General features: G+C 41.4%; 1 protein-coding gene and 1 long non-coding RNA gene across 5 annotated transcripts in view; both read left to right on the top strand.

Annotated features, from left to right (window-relative positions):
• The window catches only part of pcsk5b (proprotein convertase subtilisin/kexin type 5b), a 96,335-nt gene that overhangs the window by 10,786 nt on the left and 60,810 nt on the right, over positions 1 to 24,739 (top strand). For all 4 annotated transcript variants that reach the window (XM_037777711.1, XM_037777709.1, XM_037777707.1 and 1 more), the window contains exons 3-8: positions 9,509 to 9,661; positions 12,066 to 12,209; positions 13,774 to 13,850; positions 17,861 to 17,949; positions 19,006 to 19,178; positions 23,025 to 23,237. In XM_037777711.1, coding sequence (XP_037633639.1) covers positions 9,509 to 9,661; positions 12,066 to 12,209; positions 13,774 to 13,850; positions 17,861 to 17,949; positions 19,006 to 19,178; positions 23,025 to 23,237 — 849 coding nt within the window. The remainder of the gene's footprint in view (positions 1 to 9,508; positions 9,662 to 12,065; positions 12,210 to 13,773; positions 13,851 to 17,860; positions 17,950 to 19,005; positions 19,179 to 23,024; positions 23,238 to 24,739) is intronic.
• LOC119492905 lies at positions 12,269 to 12,874 on the top strand. Its single transcript, XR_005207870.1, has 2 exons — positions 12,269 to 12,376; positions 12,639 to 12,874. It is a non-coding gene; the product is annotated as an uncharacterized LOC119492905 (long non-coding RNA).

Below are 24,739 nucleotides of genomic sequence, written 5' to 3'. Positions count from 1 at the left end.
CGTCTTCATTTTGATAGCGGCACATCTCTGACGTTTTTTTTTTCCCTCCAAGTTATTCAAAGATTAAATACAAGATTTTTAGCCTGATGTTTTCTGGCAGGCAGTGAAGGCCTAACTATCTTTATAATCTCAAAATAGTTAAAGGAAGTTTTCATTTCTCCCTTTTTAAATGAACAAACTTCACCGACAAGACAAAATTATAGAACAAATGTTTGTACTCTTTAGGTATTGTAATGTTACTGTAACGTTTGTGTTTAGCTTTCCCTTTGTGTATCACAATCCCTGTAAATCATGTTGAGACCATTGCCAATTACGGCATATACAAACTTGTTAGTGAGGAGATCTTCTCTTTGTGTCTGAAGCAGCTTGCACCTTGCACGGCTACGCTGACATACGCTCATCATGACTCACTCATACTGGGAGTTCCAAGAGAATTTGGACGGCCGCAGACTTTTTTCTTCTTGTAGCTCTGCACTGTTATTAGTTTTCGGTGTGAAATGAGTATAAGTATCCTCGGCCTGCTTTGTTTGAAATCTATTTCCAGCTATTTCAAGTTTACAGTAAACAACAATTAGAGTACAACAGTGGTTGTTTCTCCTTTTTATAATGATCTTTTGAAGTCTGTGCAGCGATTAGTTGAGAGAAACAACTGCTGAACGCTGCCGTCTGTCCACGGCGTTCTGTTGCAGGAGCACGGTGTTTCCAGACGGTTTCACTTAGTGAGACAGACTCTTGTTTACTTGAAGTCATTTATCCAGACATGTGCAGGGAAACTGAGAGCCAGGTGTGGTCCGCAGCTGAATCCTCGCCGGGATACGCTGAAATGCAAAATGGCTGTGATGCCAAAATGAAGTTTTGTGATATTTGAGTTGCATCAGGAAAATACTTCACCACATAGTAAAACTACTTGATTGAGCTCAAATCCAATTATTAGTTGAAGTCTCCTCAATATTTACCCACTATAGCTTATAGATTATTTTCATCATCCAACTGCCTTTAGAGATCACTGAATTCAAGAACATGTGTGGAAGACGAGGACTCTCATAGCATCAAGGAGACAACACAGACGGAGCTTATGTATCTGTCAGGACCTGAGGGGTAATTTGCATACACACAGGTGCTATGAGGATGCATTCACACTAGATCCGGTGGTGTTGCGATTGACGCTAATGGCCCATTGACTGCACGACGATTAACATCTTTTGTTCCCTCATGGCTGGGTTGTACAGCTCTGGATCGCCGGTTACGTGATTGGCCACCGCAGTGTGACGTCGGGTTGGGCCGGGCGATATATCAATATTATAAATATAATATATATAAGTCAAAATTCTCTGATTCCAGATTCTTAAATGCGAATATTTTCTGGTTTCTTTACTCCTCTATGACAGTAAACTGAATATCTTTGAGTTGTGGACAAAACAAGACATTTGAGGACGTCATTTTGGGCTTTGGGAAACACTGATTGACAATTTTCACCATTTTCTGACACTTTATAGACCAAACTAATCAATTAATCGAGAAAATAATTGACAGATTAAACAACAATGAAAATAATCTTTAGTTGGAGCCTGATAGTACAATATTGTCGCAATATCGATACCGAGATATTTGGTCAAAAATATCTCGCCCAGCCCTAACATCGGGTTGTGTTTCTCCAAAAGTTGATTCTGTTTCAACTGTTACACCGAAGGTCGCTGCCCAAACACACTAAACGCTCCCAAACGCACATTTAAAATGAATGGGAGGACTGGCGTTTTAGCCGCACTGCCGGATCTGGGGTAAAGGCAGCCTGAGACTCCACACAGTCCCAGGTACAGATTTCCATAAAGCCAGGATGCTTGTGGGACATTCTGCCAGACTCCTGAATGTGTTTTTTGCCTTGAATTTGTTTAACAGATGAACCATTAAGGAGTTGACGCCCTGAGAGGAGCCCCTACAGCTGGCCAGCACAGCACCACGGGGCTCAAACCGTCTGCGAAACGTTGTGTGCTGCGTTTGGGCCGAGGCTCTGAATTGCACTTAAGAGAGCAGAAGAACTGGCTTCTCGTGTCGGTCCAAAGGTCGTTGTGGGTGTTCTGCTACATCAGCCTTTGACCTTTTTTAAAACTCCCAGCTTTCAGCTCTTTAGCCTGCAACTCAAACAGCGTCTCAAAAACAGCAGTGAAAGTGGATCAATTTGTTCCCATTTGTTCTATTGAAGTGAACTCTTCCCCAGTTTCCCCTGGTTACTGACCCAGCCAGCGAGAGCCACCTGCAAACCCTTACACAGAGAGCAAATGAGAGGGAGGAGGGAGGGAGGGAGGGGGCTGGAATGGGAACGAGAGAGACAGACAGGCAATCTCAAAGAAAAATGGGCATCTGCGGAGAAGAAGACCTGAAATGAACGAAGGAGAGACGGCGAGAAAGAAGCAGATGAGGGAGCGAGATGAGAAAAGTAAAAGAGTGAGATAGTAGCGGGAGTCAGGGTGACGGAGAGGTACAGGTGCGAGCAGATCATTCCTCTGCTCCACCAAGCTGGAGTTAAAAGAATGGAGCAGATCCAATCGACATGCCTCAGAGCCTGCCAGTAGATTGGCACAGAAACAAAGGCGGTGATACATGGGCAAGTTTTTCAGGCTATAATAGAGGGCAATATTGTCTTTGTTTGGATAGGGATTGGCAAATGTGACACAATTGATGCGGATAACCGCAGGCTGTTACCATTGAGTGATTTCTAGCAGGGATAATAAAGGATGGCATCGCCCTTGATTGCTTTTAGAAAACTGTTGAATACCATTTATCTGCCTCAGGTCATCCTGCAAAGAGAAGACAAATGAAATATATCCATGTAAAGAAATACAAAGCCACCAATGAAGATAGAAAGAAGGGAAACACTTTAAATAGAAAAAATATATATTTTTAGATTAATAGTAGCGGAGATTAAACATTTAGCATAACAAAGTGCACGGAACAGTAAAACACATGCACATTTTATCCACTTCCTCAGTTAGCAGACACTTCAAGTATCTACTGTATATATTACAGCCATACAGTGTTTCCTCTATAATCATCAGACACCAGCAGAGTTGTTTAGATATCTTGATATTAATGCACACATTCTGCCACATTCCACCTCTGGACTTATTTATTTTTCCTCTGCCTTCGTACTCATATTGATTTTGTTACAGTTTGCTTGAATAATTTCCGTTTGGCTTTAGAGGTGGATTCCCTCTTCTTATCTTATGTCCCTGAAACACATTGTGAGAATGAGAGGTGTGAAAATGATGACATCTTCCAGCATCTCCAACTGCTGAGTCTGTTTCAAACTACTATGGATGTAGGCTGACAACATATTTCTGCTTTACAAATTTAATATCCAACCTTTTTTATCCGTCTTTTCTTTTTTTTCAGAATGACATTCAGAATAGTTTTCAGCCCAGAGACCTTTGAAAGTAATCAGATGAAAAACCTGAAGATAGAGTCATTTTTTGGTTGAACAGTTCATTTTTCAGAAAGTGTCACTGAAGCTGAAGAAAGCTCAGACAGCAAACCAATATCATCAGGACTGAACTGGATAAGGTTGATGAACACTTCAGTGTTTCTGCTCCTGCAGATAAAACAATGCATTAGAAGTATGTTTTGGTCCTTTTTCATTCACTGCACTAAGTCAATATGGAGGATACGTAGTATATAGCAATAATAATGCTTATTACACGGCTTTGTTGAATACTGGATTCTGATTGGTCAATCACGGCGTTCTACGGTCTGTTATAAGGAAATAACAGACCGTTGCTTTGTATAACAGACCGTTGCTATGGGCGCAGTTCTGATCTCAGACTCTAGCGGACCGTTTTTGTGTCAAATTATTGATTTCTTAAGTAAGTAGCCGTCTAATAAGTGGGATAATGTACAGCGAGGTGGTCATTGTTGTGAAAGAAACCCTTAAGGGCGATGCAAGACCCCTCCGCTTTGCGTTGGCGTGCAGCATCGCCCCGTCGGGGTTTCTTCCAGAACAATGACCGCCTCGCTGTACATTATCCCTTACTTGATACATATAGGGCTTTTCAATTGGCACTTTTGACTGCGCCAAGTCAAACCATGCCGTGCTGATTTGTGTTCCCATTACCAGTTTTAGCACGCAGAGTTGTGCCAAGCTGCTTCCGAGATGGGCCTTCTCCAGAGTTGGACCAAAGTGCGCCCGACCCGCCTCCAAGCGGGTTGCGGTGACGTCGTGCCGACCGTGGCAAATCCGTGACAACCCCCCCTTCTCAATAAGCGTATGTTGTGAGCAACTGAACTCTGTGCAGGAGACCAGAGAGATGTTTTTTGAACAGTGTGTGTTCAGCTCTCAGTACTTTTATAGCTTCTAACCGAATCTCTGTGGTTTGAAGTTTAGTTTCTCTCCTGCGTCTCTCCTGTTGGTTCTTTCAGATATCTGCTTAGTTTTACTGTTTCGCTTTCAGCTGGATAGGAGTTGTGTAAAGTTGCTGCTGATGAAAACCCAACATTTCCTGATTTTGCTGCTTCATAACAAAAGCTTTTAAATAACAAAATAACTTTTATTGTGAAGAATTTATACAAAATTAAATGTTTATCTCCGAATTAGCAATGCTTTGTTAGCGGCTATTCTTAATAAAAACTAGTCCACTGCAGAGAGGAAGAGAACAAGCAGCAAAAATAACTTTTATTGTGTAGAATATAGGAAATGAAATGTGTTCATCCACCATTTTAGAGCCACTCCTTTGACCACTACACACTCGCCTTCAAGTGGGTAGCCCTGTTTAAATGGAAATGCAAATCCCTGCCATGCTGGACTGACGTGCCGAGTCAAACTGAGTCGAGTCGAGCCAAGCCAGCACATGTCTATGAAAAAACGCTAACCCTAAATCACTTTACCTACCACCTCCTACAGAGCTTCACCTGACTGAGGTGGTAGGGATTCAGTGTGTTGCTCAAGGAGACTTCAGTAGAGTGGATACTTGCCAGATGCATGAAACTTCAGCTTCTCCAGTTGATGATCTTGTTCATTAGGCGACTTCAGCAAAGCGTTCTGAACTCCTTCAATTTCTTGGGTCTTATCAGAGACATCTGAAGTGAACTACAAACTAATTGGGATCCAACTTCAGCAAAACCATTTCTTTTTTTGGCCATCTGTTAAGTCTTTGCTCCGTCTCGTCAGTCTGTAGAAGAATTAATGTCGTAGAGGATTGATGGCGAGATGAGAGGCAGTGATGCATTCATCGTCAGACCATCCTTGAATTATCAACAGGGTTCCTACGCAGTATGGGAAAGTATGGAATTTGATTTTAATAATTTCCAGGTCTGGATGATTATGGAAAAAAGAAAAGAGAGGATGGAAAAACTTTGTTTCTAAACGATTGCGCCTGTTATGTTTTCTAAAATATATGATTCAGAATTTCTAAAAAATAAATTGACCGTACAAGCAGAGTGTTTTTCATGACATTTGGAGGAGGCAGCCAGTGCAGCCAAAATGTTTACCACCGTGTGAGCGAGTGCGGGCCAGAGCGAGGTTGATGTTGTCGAAAGCAAGGCAAGAATTATGGCGTGCGACTGAATACACACTCTCTGCCTCTACACGTGTATGTCACAGCCTGTAAAACAGCTCTGCTTCAAGTGGCTTATAACTGTACCAAATCCGGACATCCGAGACCAAATTAGTTTGAAAGAGCAATATCTTTGAACTGCATATATCCATACTAGGGCTGTCAATTCTTTAAAATATTTAATCACGATTAATTGCATGACTGTCCATGATTAATCGCAAATTAATCACACATTTATCTGTTCAAAATGTACTTTAAAGGGAGATTTGTCAAGTATTTAATACTCTTATCAACATGTGAGTGGGTGAATATGATTGCTTTATGCAAATGTATTTATATATTTATTATTGGAAATCAATTAACAACACAAAAATGACAGAAACCCTCACAGGTACTGCATTTAGCATAAAAAATATGCTTGTATCATAACATGACAAACTGCAGCCCAACAGGCAACAACAGCTGTCAGTGTGTCAGTGTGCTGACTTGACTATGACTTGCCCCAAACTGCATGTGATTATCATAAAGTGGGCATGTCTGTAAAGGGGAGACTCGAGGGTACCCATAGAACCCATTTTCATTCACAGCAAACTGTGTAAAATAATTCAACATCTCCATCATAGGGGAGGCGGCAATTATAAGCCATATGCAAGTGCAAAAACACTGTTGTCTTGTCACAGCAGATGTCAAATATGGTCTGAAGAATCTAGAGAGAGAAGTTTGGAGATTTGAGTCTGGAAAAGTAAGGAGTTTTGAAATGGAAAACATGTAGGGACTCTGTACCAAGTTATGGACAAAAGCAGTTTAAGAGTTACACTGCTGACCATAGATTGAGGTTGATGCTGTGCTAATGTATGCAAATTGTAATGATACACCAGTGCTTTTGCACAGAGACACACACACGCACAATTCCTGATGACAGTGTTGTTTTGGGGCTAATGGCGTGTGTAAACGGTTGCTTTAAAGCTGATGGTCCTGACAGAACTTGGAGTGAAATGAGCTGAGACGGAGGCAGACGGAGGCTGAAACAAAATGTCTCACTGTGTTTTTCTACTCTTTGTCTCTGTCTCTTCCCTGCTTTCTTTTTCTCCCTCCTTAAAGGGAGGTCTACACTTGAGTTATTCAATTTTGTCATTTTACAGAATCGTTTTCCTGCTCTCCCTCCTTCACAATCTATAAAGAGCTGCATACTTGAGTTATTGAATCAATGTTTATAAAATCAATCATCCTCCCTTCACTTGCTGTCTGTTGGTCTCACTTGCTATTTGTTTTCACTTCCCTCCTCCTCCAGCTCAGTCTTTTTTTATTGACTCTCCTGGGACTTGTTCTCCTCAGCTCTTTATCACCTCTCCTTCTCTGGTCTTATCTTGTCTCGTTGCCTCCCTCTCCAACTCTCCAGAGAGCCTGGCAGATTATTTCAGTGCATGAGACCAGATAATCACTCTGCAGTCATTATGTCAGCTTTTCTCTCCTCTCCTCTTCTCTCCTCTCTTCTCCTCTCCTCTCCTCTCTGTCTGCTGAAGCTGTATTGATGTGGAGAAATGCTTTGTCTTTGCAGTTAGACATTGTTCACATAAGCCTCAGATTTCTGAGCAACAAAACACTTTTTCAGTGTGAAAATTATTCTATTGATTATTCTGTTATGAGCGGCGCTTGTCTGTACATTATGCAGAGACACTTTTCGTTCAGAGTAGACGGTGTGTCGAGCGTTTCAGCAGGAGTGCACTTTATTTACTGTATAAATAAGCAGCAGCTCTACAGTATTTCATCGGAACATGCTGTAGTTCTCAAGTAAACATGTAAGCTGTCACACAATCATGTTTATGTGCAAATAATTTATTACAAAAATATTTACATACCCAGGTGCTCTCATACAGCGTAACACATGCTATGTGTTGTGCCAGTTTCATGCCTTGCTAATATTTCAGTTTCTGTGTTGTCAATGTCATCGTTGCTGGTACACGTAAACTTGGAGTCTTTTTAGACAGATGAAGCCTGCAGGACTTCAGCTAGACTAAACACAAGATTTCAGGGTTTTAAAACGAGGTGACCAGGGCCAAAGCAAGCGGATCCAGCCCTCTTGTTCAGATCCAACAATGCTGATTTTGAAATCGGAAAATTCTGTCTGAAAGCAGAGCAAGATTCCTGCCAAGGAATGCCTTTGCGCCTTGAAGCGAGCCCATAACATTTGAGAGATTGATGTTACCTGAGAGACATTTATGTCTTCGGTGCATATGTGTGTGTGTATTAATCTGTCTGTTTTGCAGACCGGGAGAAATGAACCGATGGAGAGAGAAAAAAATGAGTCCACTGCAAACCTCTTGTAGACTAACACTGAAACACTGAAATGAATAGAAGGTGTAACTTTTAGTTAATATATGAAGATTCTGGGGATATTTCTTAAACACAAGCTTTCTCGTACTTAATGCCATCCGCCACTTTGGAGGGCAGGGAAAACGCTGGCGATGGGAATAGAGAGACAGTTTCTAGTTGTCGATTCCTTGGCGTCTCATGCTTCCGTGACTATTGATTCCTCTATATTATTATAATGCTTTCCGACAGGTATGCATGCACAATGACGCAAAGGCATACGCACGCTGTATCATGTTTCAGTTTGTTTGGGACTGGAGCCATGGCGCTACTAAACCTGAGGGGCGCACCCTATTTTTTCCCTGATAATGCTACATTGTGAACAACAAATTCGTGTTGAAATTGACAGAACAGTTAGTAACGTTACATGTTAGAAGCCGGTAGATAGCACAGTCCTGCTTGGCTAAATAACGGAGCTACTAACGTTAACGGAGGTTTCATTGAGTTACATTATGAGTCACATCATGCTCTGTTTAGTAAAAATTACTTTTGGGCAAATGTAAATTATAACGATATCATGATGCGTTCAAATGTAATCTTAGTTTTGGTGAGAGACTTAAATAAATAGCATTGTTTGAAGGGGATGTTTTCACAGCAATATAAAATAGATATCGGAGAGGGATTTATGACCTGTTTAACTTCCTAACACTAGCTCTAAGCAGCTTATAATACATCATTAAAATTACTGGTGCCAAGATCTTTTTTAATCAAAGCAAGTATTTAAATACAAATACAATCACCTATTTCCTATTCATATGAATTGTGTGTTTTTATGCAAATAACCACTATAGATGGCAATAACAAAATATAGTACCCTCGAAACATAGGGCTTTCCCAGAAGCTGTGGTGTAATTATAACTCTGTAATTTACCGTGCATATAATATTTTTTGTGTAAAAGATATCGAACATTGAATGACATCAGATCTAGAATGTTATTCCTTCATTTAGCGCATAGATTTCAAAAGAGGCAGATACAATTTCTGAGTGGCAGACAAAAAAAAGCTCATTTCAGACCCTGTTTATTATCTTAATTTGCCCACCTTGGCCATATTTAAATGGGAGACCTCATGTAAAAAATGCTGAAGTTATGTACAGATGGTTCGTATGGCTGAAAAACTTTTTGTCACCTTTGAAAATGTTTTTTCTTTGAAAAACACCTTTACAAGTGAAAAACTGCATTTCACTTCATCATTGTTTCCTCCTACAGTTGTCATATGGCTTCAACCAGAACAAAAATTCAATTCTCTTGTGCTGCTTTCTAATGTTTTGTCCGTCTGTGTTGGTCGGGCGCCATAGTATACTCGCCATATCTATTCTCTGGAGACGGTCATAGAAGGTAAAGAAGATGAAATATAACCGCTGTATGTCCACTTTTTTTTTTATTGAAGATGCAGCACCCATTATTTAAGAAGATCCCAGGTTTTCCAGAACTTTATATTTTCTTGAAGATTGTGTTGAACCCTGAACACAATCATTTCAAAAGAAATGTGATGAAATTGCGCCTTTAGACTGAGTGTTCTATGTGTGAAGTAATCCTACTACTGTGTGCTGTCACTTGATACCTATACTCAGTATGTGTGTCTGTGTGTTTCAGGTGGAGTGGATACAGCAGCAGGTGGTGAAGAGGAGGATCAAGAGGGATTACAAGCCAGCCCCGCCCCTTTCTCTGACTAGCCCCGCCCACAGCAGCCCGGCCCAGAACAACATATTCTATAATGACGCCAAGTGGAGCAGTATGTGGTACATTGTGAGTACATTGTCCACTCGTACTAGAGAATCTCTGTTTGCATATTTACCAAAAAAAGAGCATCACAAGTTCCGAGAAAAAAAATATTTAGAGTCATCTATGCTGTTTTCGTCTGTTCCTCTCAGAGGATTGTGTGCTGTTCTTTTTCTGCATTTATCGAGTTTGTGGGTCAAAGGTCAGCTGAGGTCATGGCATGATCCTGATTACTGCAGGGTCAGTGGAGCTGAGGGATTTGTGTGTGCGTGTTTTACTGAATGAAAGAATAGAAGAGCCATAGCGATGATGACTTTTTTGCCTTTCCTTAATTTGAAAAGAGACCATGTAGGGTCAAGCTAAGACATTCTGTGTTTACTCATAAGTATAGTCTACAGCGGTAGAAATATTCATGTCTCTGTTTTCCTGCATTTCGAAATTGTTCGGCAGTGTTGTGCGTGCAACCGTTCACGTGCGCACACACTGACACAGTACATTCAAATTCCCATTGCAGAGATTTGCAGGCTTATCACAAGTGTTTGCATACACCCTCAGATCATTGCTCTTTAAGTTATGTATTTGTGTGTGTGTGTGGTTGAGTGTCCTCTGCTCTGTCAATTGTTAACTTAGTATAGATAACTCCTAATACTTTGACCAGAGGTTTTAAATGTATTTTTCTATCTGTAGGACAGAACTCTCTGAACTTGAGGTGTGCTTTCAGGTTTTCCTGGAAATAAAAGCTCCCTCTGGTAATTTCTAACAAAGTCCCTGACAAAGCCTCTATAAGTGAAATGTTTTTGTCAGTTTGTCCATATGTTTATTTAGAATATATCCAGAGACACTTGCGATTAACCAGTATTTTTTATTTAATTGAAGTTTGATTCAAGACTGATGAAAAATCAAACAGAAAATCGAATTTATTTTAGGTATCTAAATGTCCGTTCGGCATGCAAGCAAATAACAACTTGTGGCACATGCAGTACTTTTAAAAACATGTGCAGTAAAGGATATTTAATTGCACAATAACTGAATTGTTGTGAACAACATGTGTTGTGACTGGTTGAGAGGCGGCTGAGTAAGAGTGACGTAAGACATAAGTTTTTACGTTTAACCAAGCGGTTTGAGATTTTTTTTCTTTTTACTTTTAGTTCGTACTGCAGCTGCCCTTACAAAGTACTGTGGTGGCAGTTTCTGTTAAAACAAGACACAAACCAACGTAACAACTTGTCTTTCAGTGAATTTAATAAAAAGGCATACATTAATAACTAAAACATCTGCAGATGGACTCACGAGCACATCCACCTGTTGTGGACTGTGGCAAGTGAGCCCCGAATACAAAGAGTAGTCAGTATTTATACATTTAAAGCATAACACGAAGATAAGTGCAAAGAAGAAAAGAAGAGAAGGATAGAAAGTATATCAATGCGTCAGCACACAGCAGACAACAGAGCATCACAAGACATAACAAGTATTTCAGCAATCTGTTGTTTGCAGTTACAGAGAACTAAAATGTCAGGTCACTGTCCTATGGTGACGAAGTTGAACACGTGAGGCCCTGAGATTATCTAAAGGTACAGTGTTAAACTGCAGATATGAAAATTGCCCTTACAGTACGTACTGTTTTATGTAGTACGAATGCAATTGGGACATACTACTTTGTCATAACATTGCGCCTTGAACTTTGACCCTCTTGCTCGTATAAGGGTGTAATTGAATATCGAAACTATCGAGTATGGCAATATTATGTTTTGTGATACTGTATTGATTCTCAAAAACACTCCATTTTTAATGAATGGTTTACATGCAAAGATTAACTCAGTCAATGCTTTATTTAATTTGCAAACAAATGCGCCATCTCAGTGTATGTGCCCTCTCAAAGTAGTGCTATGATGTTGATGTTACAGAGACTGTGATAAATGCAGATCCCACTGTTCTGATTGCATAAAAAAGTAAACTTTCTTTACTCAGATTTTATGCATATTCTGGTGTGTTCTTTATACTGTGACAGTTTTCCTAAAATTATATTTAAAAAAAACACAATATATCTCCTCGCTTACAGTATTGCAATATATTGAATCGTAACCTCTGTATTATGGTGCTTATCGCCAGATTCTTGCCAATACACATTGAGTCCTATGCTCATATAGCCGATTTATATGATATCTGTCAATGAGATGTCGTCTGTCTGTCGTCTCAGTGGTTCAGTCAATGTAACGTATCTTCCTTAACTTGTTTGGACTGATTTATGCCTCTATTTGAAAAATGGTAATGCTCACACCTGCTGTAAGTTAAGTGGAAAATTTAGTTATGTGGGCACCCTCATGAAGTTTAAGTTTTGCATCTGCAAGACGCTGATGTGTTTGTTTTGTTTTGCCCCTCGTCTCTCCTTTATCACCTTCTTTCGCTTCACCTCCTGCCCTCATCTCTCCAGCACTGTAACGACGACGTCCATAACTGCCAGTCGGACATGAACATCATGGGGGCATGGAAGAGGGGCTACACGGGGAAAGACGTGGTGGTGACCATACTAGATGACGGCATTGAGAGGAACCACCCAGACCTCTTTCAGAACTACGTGAGTGTGTATGTATGCCCTTGTAGGGTGGCTATGAGCGGCTGTGTGTGTGTGTGTGTGTGTGTGTGTGTGTGTGTGTGTGTGCTTGTTGAGTCTTCAGTCGTCAGTGAAATTGTGTTAAAAAGTGTTAAAGGTACAGTGTGTAGGATTTGGCGTTATCTAGTGGTGTGGTTGCAGATTGCAACCAACTGAGTACCCCTCCACTCACTCCTCCCTTTACAAGACTGAGGTAACGTGAGCCGCTGAACGCAAAACCATGGCAATGCTGTTCGCCTCGCTCAGAGGCCATCCTTACCATAATAACACTACTTTAGGAACAACAGAAGTCAGACGGCGGCTGGCGGTACCATGGTTTTGCACTCTGCAGCTCACGTTACCGCAGTTTCACAAGTGTGTCGGAGAACTACGCTAAAATATAAAAATGTGAAGCATTCTCTCTAGAGCCAGTGTTTGGTTTGTCCGTTCTGGGCTACTGTAGAAACATGGCGGACTCTGTGAAGAGGACCCGCTCCCTATGTAGATATGAAGGAAGGGCTCATTCTAGGCTAACGAAACAAAATGATTCTTAGTTTCAGGTGATTATACACTAATGAAAACATAGTAATGCATATTATATTCCATTTCTGCTAATAGATCCCCTGAAAGGTTACACACTGTTCCTTTAATCTATGTATATTAAATCAAATTATATGATATTAGTATTATTAACATTGAAATGAATTGTCCTTTTTAGTTTGTAACTAAACCATGTTTACAGAGAGCAAGAAATTCACGTTACAGAAGTCAAATAATCAACTAGATTGGGTTAGTGGTGGTAATTTAGATCAGATAATCATGGATTACATTTCAAAGGAAAGCTTTATCATACCTGTGGGTGTGCAGGTATGCTGTGTGTGTACGTGTTTATTTGTCTGTGGTTACATACTTTAGTTTAGCTGCATGCAGAGGTATGTCTACCTCAGACCAAGGCCAGATAGTGAGAGCAACTTCTTGGCCTGAGGCAGTAGGTATAAGGTCATCAATCAACCGTGCAGATAAAATGTTTCACACCCTGTTTGACAGCGCCTGCGCTGCTGTTATTAGCTACTCTTAATGCCTGGATTTGTTTATGCCGAAGGGTGAGCAGCGCAGCAGATTGAGTTTGCTCTGATTGCATTCGATTTACAAAACTGTTGTGAGTGATGCTAATGTGAACTGTTTGATTGGGTTAGAGAAGCTTCTTGGCGTTCCACAGGTCTATTACTTATATACACACACACACACGCTCACGGGTACTGTTCGACCTGAATTTACCTGTTGGATGTTTTCTTGCAGGCTCTGAAATTAAAATTTTTCCTCACCTGCCACTATTGTAGGTCACTAAACATTTCTACTGGCCACTCAATTTTTTGTTTGCCTTTTGAAATCTATGTAGAACACTTTAGAATTATAAATACTAAATTGCTTTTTAAAAATACTATTTTTTAATATAAGGAAAACCCATCTGCCATGGTGTCAGGTGACCTGAAATCAACTGTCATTTTGTTATTCGATGTACTTATTTTGACCTCTGTGTCTCTTCCAGGACCCTCAAGCCAGCTTTGATGTCAACGGCAACGATATGGATCCCATGCCTCGATATGACGCAACCAACGAGAACAAGTAAGAAAAACTATCTAACAGATCTAATGAGAGAGAGAGAGAAATTCAATTTTAACAGTTACAATATGGTTCAAATTAGGCTGTGGCTTTAGTCTTTTGGGGTTACTGTCAGCCAAATGCTCTTCTGCGTGTTTTTCTGATTGATTTTTACTAGAAGCACTTTGCCTCAATATGTTTATATTTGCTGAGCTCTGACCTTGTTGTGGGTGCGATGAATTACTTTAGTCTATTTGATTGTGACATTTGTGGGTGGGTTGTGGTTTTTCTGTTTGGAAGAATTGGTGTGTGTACATGTGTAAGTGAGTTTGTGTGTAAGAAGAAAAAAAAGAGGGTTGCTCGTCCAGGCACTTGTCTTGTGCCAGTTTGGCTTAGTGAGTGATTTTTGGTGTGTATGTGTTTGGCTGCAGCAGCCCAAGTGCCTTGGCAGTAGCTCAGTCCCTGCTGGTAATGCATTGTCTTAAAGAGACATGAGGCCTACAGATGCAGCTTAAAGGGATAGTTCGGGTGTTTTGAAGTGGGGTTGTATGAGGTACTTATCCATAGTATTAGTCAGCTATTACTACAGTAGATGACGGTCGGTACGCCCTCACCTTGGAGAAGCAGACAGGAGTTACTAAGAAAGAAGAAAAGCAATGTACTGCTGTGGATGGAACCGGCAGAAAAATGTATTTTGGCCACCTAAACAAATGTATATTAGTTTAGCTATATTTAAAATATTTTCACTGGTTTACCTTGCCGTGAGACAGCTATACAGTCTATGTTTCCGACGGGGAACTGAAGCCGCCAGACTCCATTAAAATAAACAGTAATTTTACCTAACAGAACATGTGATTTCCTGGTCTACCGCTGCCTCAATCGGTTAGTTTGTTTGTGTTATTATTAGGGCTGTCAAAGTTAACACGATAATAACGCGTATGTAACTGTAGTTTTTCATATCGGTCTCCAAATAGATCTAGGAACCATAACTCAAAACCTGTCTGGGAAAAACTTCAACTACCAGACTACCACTGAAAACATATAAAAAAAAAAAATACTGAAATTGGATTTTAAAAATCTGAAATTAGAGTAAGCCTGATTCACAAAGAACCAACAAATATAAGATGTTGCTAGTTAAAGCATGGGCAAAACACACAGCTATTAAAAAAACGACGTGTACCACCGAGAGTTAAATGTGAGTTTAAGTAGCTGCATCCTTTGAAACTTTCAGAAAGTTTGTGTTTGCATTTGAATAATTACTGTGAGTGAGGTGTGTGTATTCTTCCGACTGACTAGTATCCATTACACAAACATTATATGTTTCTGGTTGAAACACCCTGAACGACTGAGACACAGATGTGTAGAAAATGGAAAAAAATACAGGCTAACACAAAGACTTGAGAGGTGGCCAGACAGATGATTTTATGGATTAGTGGAGTGAAGTGAACTGAGTGAAGACTGTTGAAGCGTTGTGAAAGAGGGAATCATCAGTTTGGCTCATAAACTGTGACAAAGGGGCCTATCACTGGTTTGCAGCCATTTCATATGTTATACTTTAACCCTCACAGTTTCATTTGTGTTCATTGTTGTGTAGTTTCAGTTTGAAACGTAGAAATGGTACTCTGATATCCTGTTAAAGTCAAATATCTTGAACACAAGTGTTCAGAAGTATTTTAGGAAATACACTTATTCACGTTCCTATGAGAGTATATTAGAATATTGAACACATTCGCACTCCCAATTCCTCAAATACCGCCGCTCGGTCAGTGCCCCTCGGCATCAGAGACCAACGCACGGGGTACCCCTCTTGCGTTACTTTTGGACGGACCACAGGACGGCGTGTCAATATAAGCTATCCGATGCCGAGGAGTGCTGTATTTGACGAGCTGGGAGTGAGACCGGGTTGTAATATTGAAACCCTTCTTATATCTATCTGTTGAATATGAAGCTACCGCCAGCAGACGTTGAGCTCAGCATAAAGACTGGTAACAGGGAAACAGCTAGCCTGGCTCTAGCAAAAGGCGATCTGCCTATCTCTAAAACCCACGTAGCCCATTAACAAATTATATCTTGTTTGTTATTTACTGGACTAACTTAATTTTGGACAGAGACAGTTTTGCAGCCTTTGTGCTGGCGGTAGCTTCATACTGTACGGACCTAGAAGTGATCTAACTCTTGGCAAGAAAGTGAATGAGCTTGTTTCCCAGAATGACAGAGTATTCCTTTACACTTGTTATTACTCCGTGCCGGCAGCAGCCGTGGCTGGAGACATTATGTTTTTGGGTTGTCCTTCCGTCCTTCCGTCCTTCCGTCCATCTGTCCGTACGCCCGTCTGTCTGTCTGTCTGTATGCCCGTCCATCCCATTCTTGTGAATGTGATATATATATGCAGTATATATATGTAACATCCACTTGGACTCAACGATGAACCGATTAGAATTTGGTGGTCAAAGGTCAAAGGGCAAGGTCTCTCTGACCTTATGTTCTTCCCTTTCTCATGAAAGCGATATCTCAGGAACACCTTAAGAGAAAACAAGCATCCACTTGGACTCAAAGATCGATTGTGGTGGTCAAATGTCAACATCAATGTGACCTCACAAAACATGTTTTTGGCCGTAACTCAAGAATTGATATGTTAATATGACAGTATCACACAAATGTCCAACAGGATAAAATGATGAAGTTATGACATTTTGGACAGACATGGATGTAAACTGCAACTTTACTGGTTTGAGGAGACATACAACCAGGAGGCGGCAGTTCTTCTAGTTTGTACTGCTGTGGTTTTAACTTTCTATAGTTTCTGGATATAGTTTGTGAAATCCTTTTCCCCACTCGGCTTTAATACTATTTAGGCAGCTGAGGAAGAAGGTCAAGCTCAAGGTCATTTTGTCAGGTGGGAAGAAAGGTTGAAAAACACTCCACTAATTTCATGATAAGTTAAAGGAGAGTGCCCGAAACCTGGAGGAGTATGTTGTGCATTTTACTGTGCTTTTGTTTTGTGTAGAGGACAGTGGAGGACTGTTTTGCGTGAAACAGATTGTGGGTGAAGAGAGGATAAGAGAGAGATATAGACTTCCTAGTTACGAGCTTTTCTGATGAATTTGCAAAGCATGGATGTTACAGTATACACCGTATAAGTGAGGACAGTGATGCTCTGCAGTGATATTTTAAAATCTTTGATCATGTTGTTAAATAAATGTTAACCTGAAATCATCAAGTTACTGTGAAACAGATTTTCCCCAGTCTGAGTGCTTCCCTGGACTTTAAAACTTCCCCGTGTCCCCGGGGGTTTGGATAGCTAGATGCTGGGTTTCCATGGCAGCGGTCAGAGCTGTTTCCGGGGGGTGTTGTGATGCAGATGTTCTCGGCAGGAGGTGCGTGTGTGTGAGTGTGTTTGTGCCGATCCAAAAAGTGAAGTTTTTGAGGAGGCGGCGGACACAAACATACTTATGTTTGTTTACGCTGGTTGCTGACCCGGGCCAGATTGTCACCACTGCAGTTACTGGAGGAATGTTACCCTGGTGTGTCTGTGTGTGTGTGTGTTTTTAGATGTTAAAGTGTGGGCAGCCTAACTTATCACTGATGTTGGACATTGTTTCAGCTATCATTGTTTTTGTGTGTGTCCATGTCTGTGTGCGTGCGCATGGATGCTGTACTCAATAAATGTGAAGAGGTCCAAACTATGCCTCTGTGTGTTTGTTCATTTGGGGACATTGAGAAATGTTAAACTACCTCTTCTTCCGTTCTCTGTTAGGCCTCCGTATGAGGAAAAAGCAAGAATTGTAGAAATATTTATAGTGTTTGATACATTTGTAACACTTATTACTCTTAAACAATTTTGTTTAGGATTGCATCAACAGGAATGTACCCATGTATCTGTGAACACGTGTGTTTACGTGGAAGTGTCCTTGCCTTCCACTTCCAGAGCTGCATGTTTATCTGGTAGTTTGTGTGTGCTCTCCTGCTTGTGTACACACACATGTGTGTTCTAGTTTTGTGTAATAGACTGTTCATTCCCGCTCTTTCCTCAGACACGGGACACGGTGTGCGGGCGAAGTTGCTGCAGCCGCAAACAACTCCCACTGCATTGTGGGAATTGCCTACAATGCCAGAATAGGAGGTGAGTGATATTTGTCTAGTTATTATTCCACCGATCCTGGTTTAACTACAATGAACTTTGCGTTTTAAAGGAACAGTGTGTAACATTTCCAAGGATCTATTAGCAGAAATGGAATATCGTATACATAACTATGTTTTCATTAGTGTATAATCACCTGAAACTAAGAATCGTTGTGTTTTCGTTAGCTTAAAATGAGCCCTTCATATCTACATAGGGAATGGGTCCTCTTCACGGAGTCCGCCATGTTGCTCCGCCATGTTTCTACAGTAGCCCAGAACTGACAAACCAAACACTGGCTCTAGCGGGGCCCTTTATGTTCTCATGTTACCTGAAGGCCACCGTAGTTCTCCAACACGCTTGTGAAACTGTGGTAACGTGAGCCGCAGAGTGCAAAACCATGGTACCGCCAGCCGCCGTCTGACTTCCGCTGCTCCTAAAGTAGTGTTATTATGGTAAGGATGGCCTCTGAGCGAGGTGAACGGCGTTACCATGATTTTGCACTCAGCGGTTCACGTTGACGCAGTCTTGTAAAGCGAGGAGTGAGCGGAGGGGTACTCAGTTGGTTGCAATCTGCAAACACACCACTAGATGTCGCCAAATCCTACACACTGTACCTTTTAAGTTTGTCTTTGTGTCACTGTCCGACACACCATTGAGATGTCGCCATGGTGACATCTGACTGCTTCTGCACACTTGCATTCTTATGAACGCCACAACTAAAAACCAACATGTGATATGAGCTTGAATTATAGAAACATATATAGAGATCTTGTTGCAGAAGTTTTCATAATAAAGAGGAGCAAAATATTTCATTGCAGTGTAACTTCTATTGCTTGTTATTCTAATACAACCAGGGTTTGTGTGGGACAAGCATACTGAAATACTTGCTAATTGATGACTCGTTTTGCATGACTGTGTTTAATTTATTATAGTTATTATGGCAGGACATTAAACAGCTAAACTGGCTGCTTAATGAATATTGTTAAACAGCCAGAAATGCGTAGGATATAGATTAAACTAGTTTATGCATGTATTATTTCTGTGTGTGTGTATTAGGTGTGCGAATGCTGGATGGCGATGTAACTGATATGGTGGAGGCCAAGTCTCTGAGCCTCCAGCCGCAGCACATCGACATCTACAGCGCCAGCTGGGGACCTGATGATGATGGAAAGACCGTGGATGGACCAGCGTCTCTGGCCAGGCAGGCATTCGAGAATGGCATCCGCATGGTGGGCACATACACGCACGCACACAATGTACGGATGAACATGTGCTGCATTGCTCAGCCAAGACTTTTGGTATTCATATGGAGAGAAAAGATAGAAACGCACACTCCAAGCAGATGTGTGTGTGTTTCACGCTCGTATCCCAAAGTCCTCCCTGGCTCTCTACCTGTGAAGCTCCTCCGGACATTAGAGAGCAGCCCTGGCCTATTAGCATATATTCATTTACATATTCATAGCTTATTTTGCATAAGGACAAGCTGCTGCTCTGTTGTTGGCTGAGTGGAGTGGAAAAGCTATAACAGAGGTTAAGAGGGGTGAAATCATTTACTGGTCACGTCTCGCACACACACACACACACACACACACACACACACACACACACACACACACACACACACACACACACACACACACACACACATCTACACGTTCACAAAGTTTGCTACTACTGGCTATCTACTATTTGGTTAAGCAGATGTAGACCTCTGAGGAGGTGAGACAAAGAGACAGAGACTGAAGGCTGAGTGCCTGTGGCATGATACAAAAAAGAGAAAAGAGAGAGAGGAGGAAAGGGACAGACAGGCAGGGGGTGTGAGCAGAAGAGAGTCCCCGCGCTGCTGACAGGCTGGCCTTTTAAGATGACAGAGGTGAGGGAGATATCTGTCCAACTGCTACGAGTGTGTATGTGCTGGCATGCCCTCCCGCTGGTGTGTGTGTGTGTGTGTGTGTGTGTGTAAAGCTGACTGGAGATGACATGCTTGTGAGTGTAACATGTACCTGCGTGACACTCTGAAGAGACAGTTTATCACAGAGAGCTGACGTGTTAGAGACACCACTGACAGCTGTGGAGAGGCTTGTACCTGGCTTGTGTTGATGTATGTGTGAGAAACTGTGAGAACTAGTGTTTCTCTATGTAAAAAATAAGTGTTTTTACTTAGGCTAATCTTTGCTTTTTTTTTTCCTGTTTTAGAGCATTTTAGAACTACAACTAAGGATTATTTACATCTTTGATTAATGATGATTTTTCTGATAACTGACAAATTAATTAACTGGCAGTTCTTTTGAGCAATAAATCATATAGCCTTTTTTCTTTGCTCTCTTTCAATCCCTGATGATGATTGCTGTCCATCAGTTTCACCTTGTGTTTCACCTCTCCTTCATCCTCTTCCTCCCCCTCGTCCTCTCTCTACTCACTGTTTCCTCTCCCTCTCATTCTTTGTCCCATCCTTTCTTTCAAAGCACTCTCCATCGCTCTCATCTGTCAGCGTTTGCTCCTGTCTGATCCCCCTCTCACTCAGAAGGGCTCCACTCGCTTATCGCTGCATGACAGAAGCCCCCTTTTGAAGACCTTTATTCCACCTTTTATATCTATGTGTGTGTCTGGACAAACAGTGGGAATCGCAGTGTCAGTCAGTTTGTCAGATGTGTTTTTTTACTGACTCCTGGCTGAACTTTGCCTTCAAAACTCTGTCGGTCGTCACCAACACTGTAACGAGCTCAGTGTGTCTCCATCAGGGTGTAGGTCATTTTCAACTCTGCCAATTTTGAAAGTACAATGTATAAATGAATAGTAAAAGGTATTTGGCTTGAGAAGATTTCCAATGAAAAATAATTGTTAGTAAATGAATAGGTGTCTTTATTCACACTTTGAGTCAATGTGAAGCCCACTCTGAGCTGGCCCTCGTCTCTCAATTAGCAAGATCCTCTGAATACATCTGGGATGAGTTTTTTTTTAATGTACTGTCTAACCTCTTCTGGAAACCTAGTTTTGAATATTAAACATCTGTCTGGCTGCACATGTAATACGCCTCAGTTATAACAAATGTCCATATGTGTGCAATGTTCAGCCAAAACTTGGTGAATTGCAAAACATGCACATAAAATCATTGCAAAAACTCTCTTATCTAGTGTAAAAAAAAAAAGGAAACGAAGAAGGAAAAAATACTTATATGTTGTGGAAAACGTACTTTTGTCCTTACATGCATTTTTGTGGCTTTATTGTTTTGCTTCCTTTCATATTTGTGTTCAAGTCAATTCTTATGCTGGCTTTTTGTGGGCTTTTGATGCATTCTTCAGATAAGCATTGATAATAACACCATTGTTTAGGAAACATTTTTAAAAAATAGTTAGAAACTTAACAAGATAGAGTAAAACAGACATCAGACAGATATGTACCGAACGGACAAAAATAATTAAAGAAAACAGAACCGAGTAAACACAAGGTCGGACCGCTAGGATTTAACTAAATGAAAATATTGAATAAACAGAAAAACAGACTAGGCCGCGAGACAGCAACAATACGATGATGCAGCTATTGCCTTCAAGAATAAAAAATAAATAAAACATACACTGATCAGCCATAGCATTATGACCACTGACAGGTGAAGTGAATAACATTGATTATCTCGGTACATTGGCACCTGGCAGTGGGTGGGCAGCAAGTGAACATTTTGTCCTTGAAGTTGGATGTGTTGGAAGCAGAAAAAACGGGCAAGCGTAAGGATGTGAGCGACTTTGACAAGGGCCAAACTGTGCTGGCTAGACGACCGGGTCAGAGCATCTTTGAAACTGTAGCTCTTGTGGGATGTTCCCGGTCTGCAGTGGTCAGGACCTACCAAAAGTGATCCAAGGAAGGAAAAGCGGTGAACCGACAGGGTCAGACCCAAAGCTCATTGATGCATGTGGGGAGCGAAGGCTGGCCCGTGTTGTCCGATCCAATAGAAGAGCTACTGTAGCTCAAATTGCTGAAAAAGTTAATTCTGGTTCCGATAGAAAGGTGTCAGAACACACAGTGCATTGCAGTTTGTTGCGTATGGGGCTGCGTAGCCGCAGACCGGTCAGGGTGCCCATGCTGACCCGTGTCCATCGCCAAAAGCGCCTACAATGGGCACGTGAGCATCAGAACTGGACCACGGAGCGATGGAAGAAGGTGGCCTGGTCTGATGAATCACATTTTCTTTTACATCATGTGGATGGCAACTAGTTGGAAGTGTTGACTTGGCCTCCAAATTCTCCAGATCTCAATCCAATCGAGCGTCTGTGGGATGTGCTGGACAAACAAGTTCGATCCACGGAGGCCCCACCTCGCAACTTACAGGACTTAAAGGACCTGCTACTGACGGCTTGGTGCCAGATACCACAGCATACCTTCAGAGGTCTAGTGGAGTCCATGCCTCGACGGGTCAGGGCTGTTGGGGGACCTACTCAATATTAGGCAGGTGGTCATAATGTTATGGCTGATAGGTGAATATAGACATGATTTAATTATTTTCAACCCATATTAAAATAAAAATCTTCCTGCTGAAAACTAATGGAAAAAATAAAGCTACATTCAAGCATCAGACATGATGCAAAACAATGTATTATTCACAGAAACAAATACCTTTAAGTAATATTCTCTATCTGATTTATTACTAATTACTATGACAGTATTGGTTCTAGTCTGATGTCAGTCAGTAAATTAACTTGTCTCATGTCAGAAGCGATGGAAATTAACCTCAGTCCGACATGGAAAACCCTCACTAACACAGCATGGCACTCAGCAATGTCAACTTTTCAAAGAAAAAAAATGGGCCCTATATTTTGCCCAGTTGAAACGTTATGATTACTGAACTTGGATCAAATCACATCAGATCTGTTGCCAGACACTCAAAGGATGCTGAGGACTTGCATACAGTCTTTGCTGCCTACTGATGTTTTCCATCTCTCTCACTGTTTCTGAGCTTCTTCTGTATACTGTGATTTCTGCACAATGAACACAGAATGTGTTTGGTGAGGAGTAATTATCTCTAAGTGCTAAAACAAATCTGCAGCCTCTTACTGTATCCTCTCTGCATCTCTTCCTGTCAGGGGAGGAAGGGCCGTGGCTCCATCTTCGTGTGGGCTTCAGGCAACGGCGGGCGCAGCAGAGACCATTGCTCCTGCGACGGCTACACCAACTCCATCTACACCATCTCCATCTCCAGCACAGCTGAGAGCGGACGCAAGCCGTGGTACCTGGAGGAATGCTCGTCCACACTGACCACCACATACAGCAGCGGGGAGAACTACGACCGAAAGATTGTAAGGACTGAAGTGTGTGTGTGTGGTAGATTTCAAGAACTGCTGCTGTACATTCACACACATAAGTGCATTAGTTCTTGAAAGGAGTTCCCATGGCCTAATTTTACTGCAGGGCCAGAATGCTTATTCCTTTTTCACTGATGTCCAAGTTGTAGCAGAGTGTTTTGTTTTTAATTGAAATTTGGACAAGATTTGTCTTCCATCTTTAAATGTGCGACATGAACCAAAGAGATTTGCTAAAGCACGTCTGCCAGTCCTAGATAACCTAATTCAACGTATCCTCATACAACGGTCCGTATGATATCTTACTAGAAATTATTCCTCATTTTTTTGAGTTTTCCTTCGAATGCATACAGTCTTTTCAAAATAAACTTCCGTCTTCACAGGAAACAACTTGCTTAGATTTAGACAACAAAACCTATTTATGTTCAGGAAAAGATGCTGGTTTGGGTTAAAATAACTCCAGAAGTGGCGTTACTTAAATATGGAAGTTATGTGACAAATAAATCGCTGCTGACTTCCGGTTTCTCACGATCTCCTGGGTCTTTTTGACCCGCCAATCCACCCCGACCTCCTCCCTACGCAGCGTTTATCGCTCTTTATAATTCCTGGTTCACGATTTTGTGGATTAAATACGAATAGATTTCGTGGTATACAGACAAATTACAGTGCATTACTTTTCGTAGGTGTATGAGAACAGCCTGCCTAATTCACATTGGATACTGACTGTGTTTTGATTTGGAGCTTAACATTTTTTAAAAATGAACACATGCAATATATCATTTCAGTTAAGAATAATGCTATTTGACATAAACTTGGCCTTGTTTGTGTGTGCTGCTGGGTCCAGTTGTGTGTGGCCTGGTTTGACCCAAATTGACCACATCACTCCCATGATCCACTGGGATGGACAGTGACAGTTGTCCACTGTGAGCTAGCTTGTCTGGCAGTGTCTTGCAACATTCCTCGTACTGATGCTACAGAAGGACACACACACACACACACACACACTCGAACACACACACACACACACACACACACACACACACAGTTTCCCTCCAGCTTTGTACTCTTACAGTAGAACCTCATATATCTGAATGTCAGTCTAATCTACTTGAGCACACACTGTCCTGTCCACTAAATGCTGTTGGACCACTTTCACTTCTTCCTAAACCATTTCAGATTCTCTGTGTGTGCATCTTCAGATAATCCCTCAAACTTTTTGGTCCAGGAGAGGTCCTTTGATGAAGGCTCAGACTGGAAGTTAGCCAAGCTTTTCTTGGCTGACCGACTGTCAAGCTGTCTGACTAGTTGGCTGTCTGAAGTCCATACAATCAAAGCGAACATACAGCGCTTTAACAACATGTTTTACCACTCCTTCGTCCTTCTTATTCCTTGGCTTCTTCTTGGGGATTGAATTGATTCCCTGAATTATTGGGGAAACTGGTGATTCGTGTATTTGTGTGTGAGTATCAGTGTGTGTGGTATCTGTAGTGTATCAGAGC

Source organism: Sebastes umbrosus, chromosome 8 (genome assembly GCF_015220745.1).
Source record: "Sebastes umbrosus isolate fSebUmb1 chromosome 8, fSebUmb1.pri, whole genome shotgun sequence".
Lineage (NCBI taxonomy): Eukaryota > Metazoa > Chordata > Actinopteri > Perciformes > Sebastidae > Sebastes > Sebastes umbrosus.
This window is presented reverse-complemented; position numbering and strand designations above follow the sequence as displayed.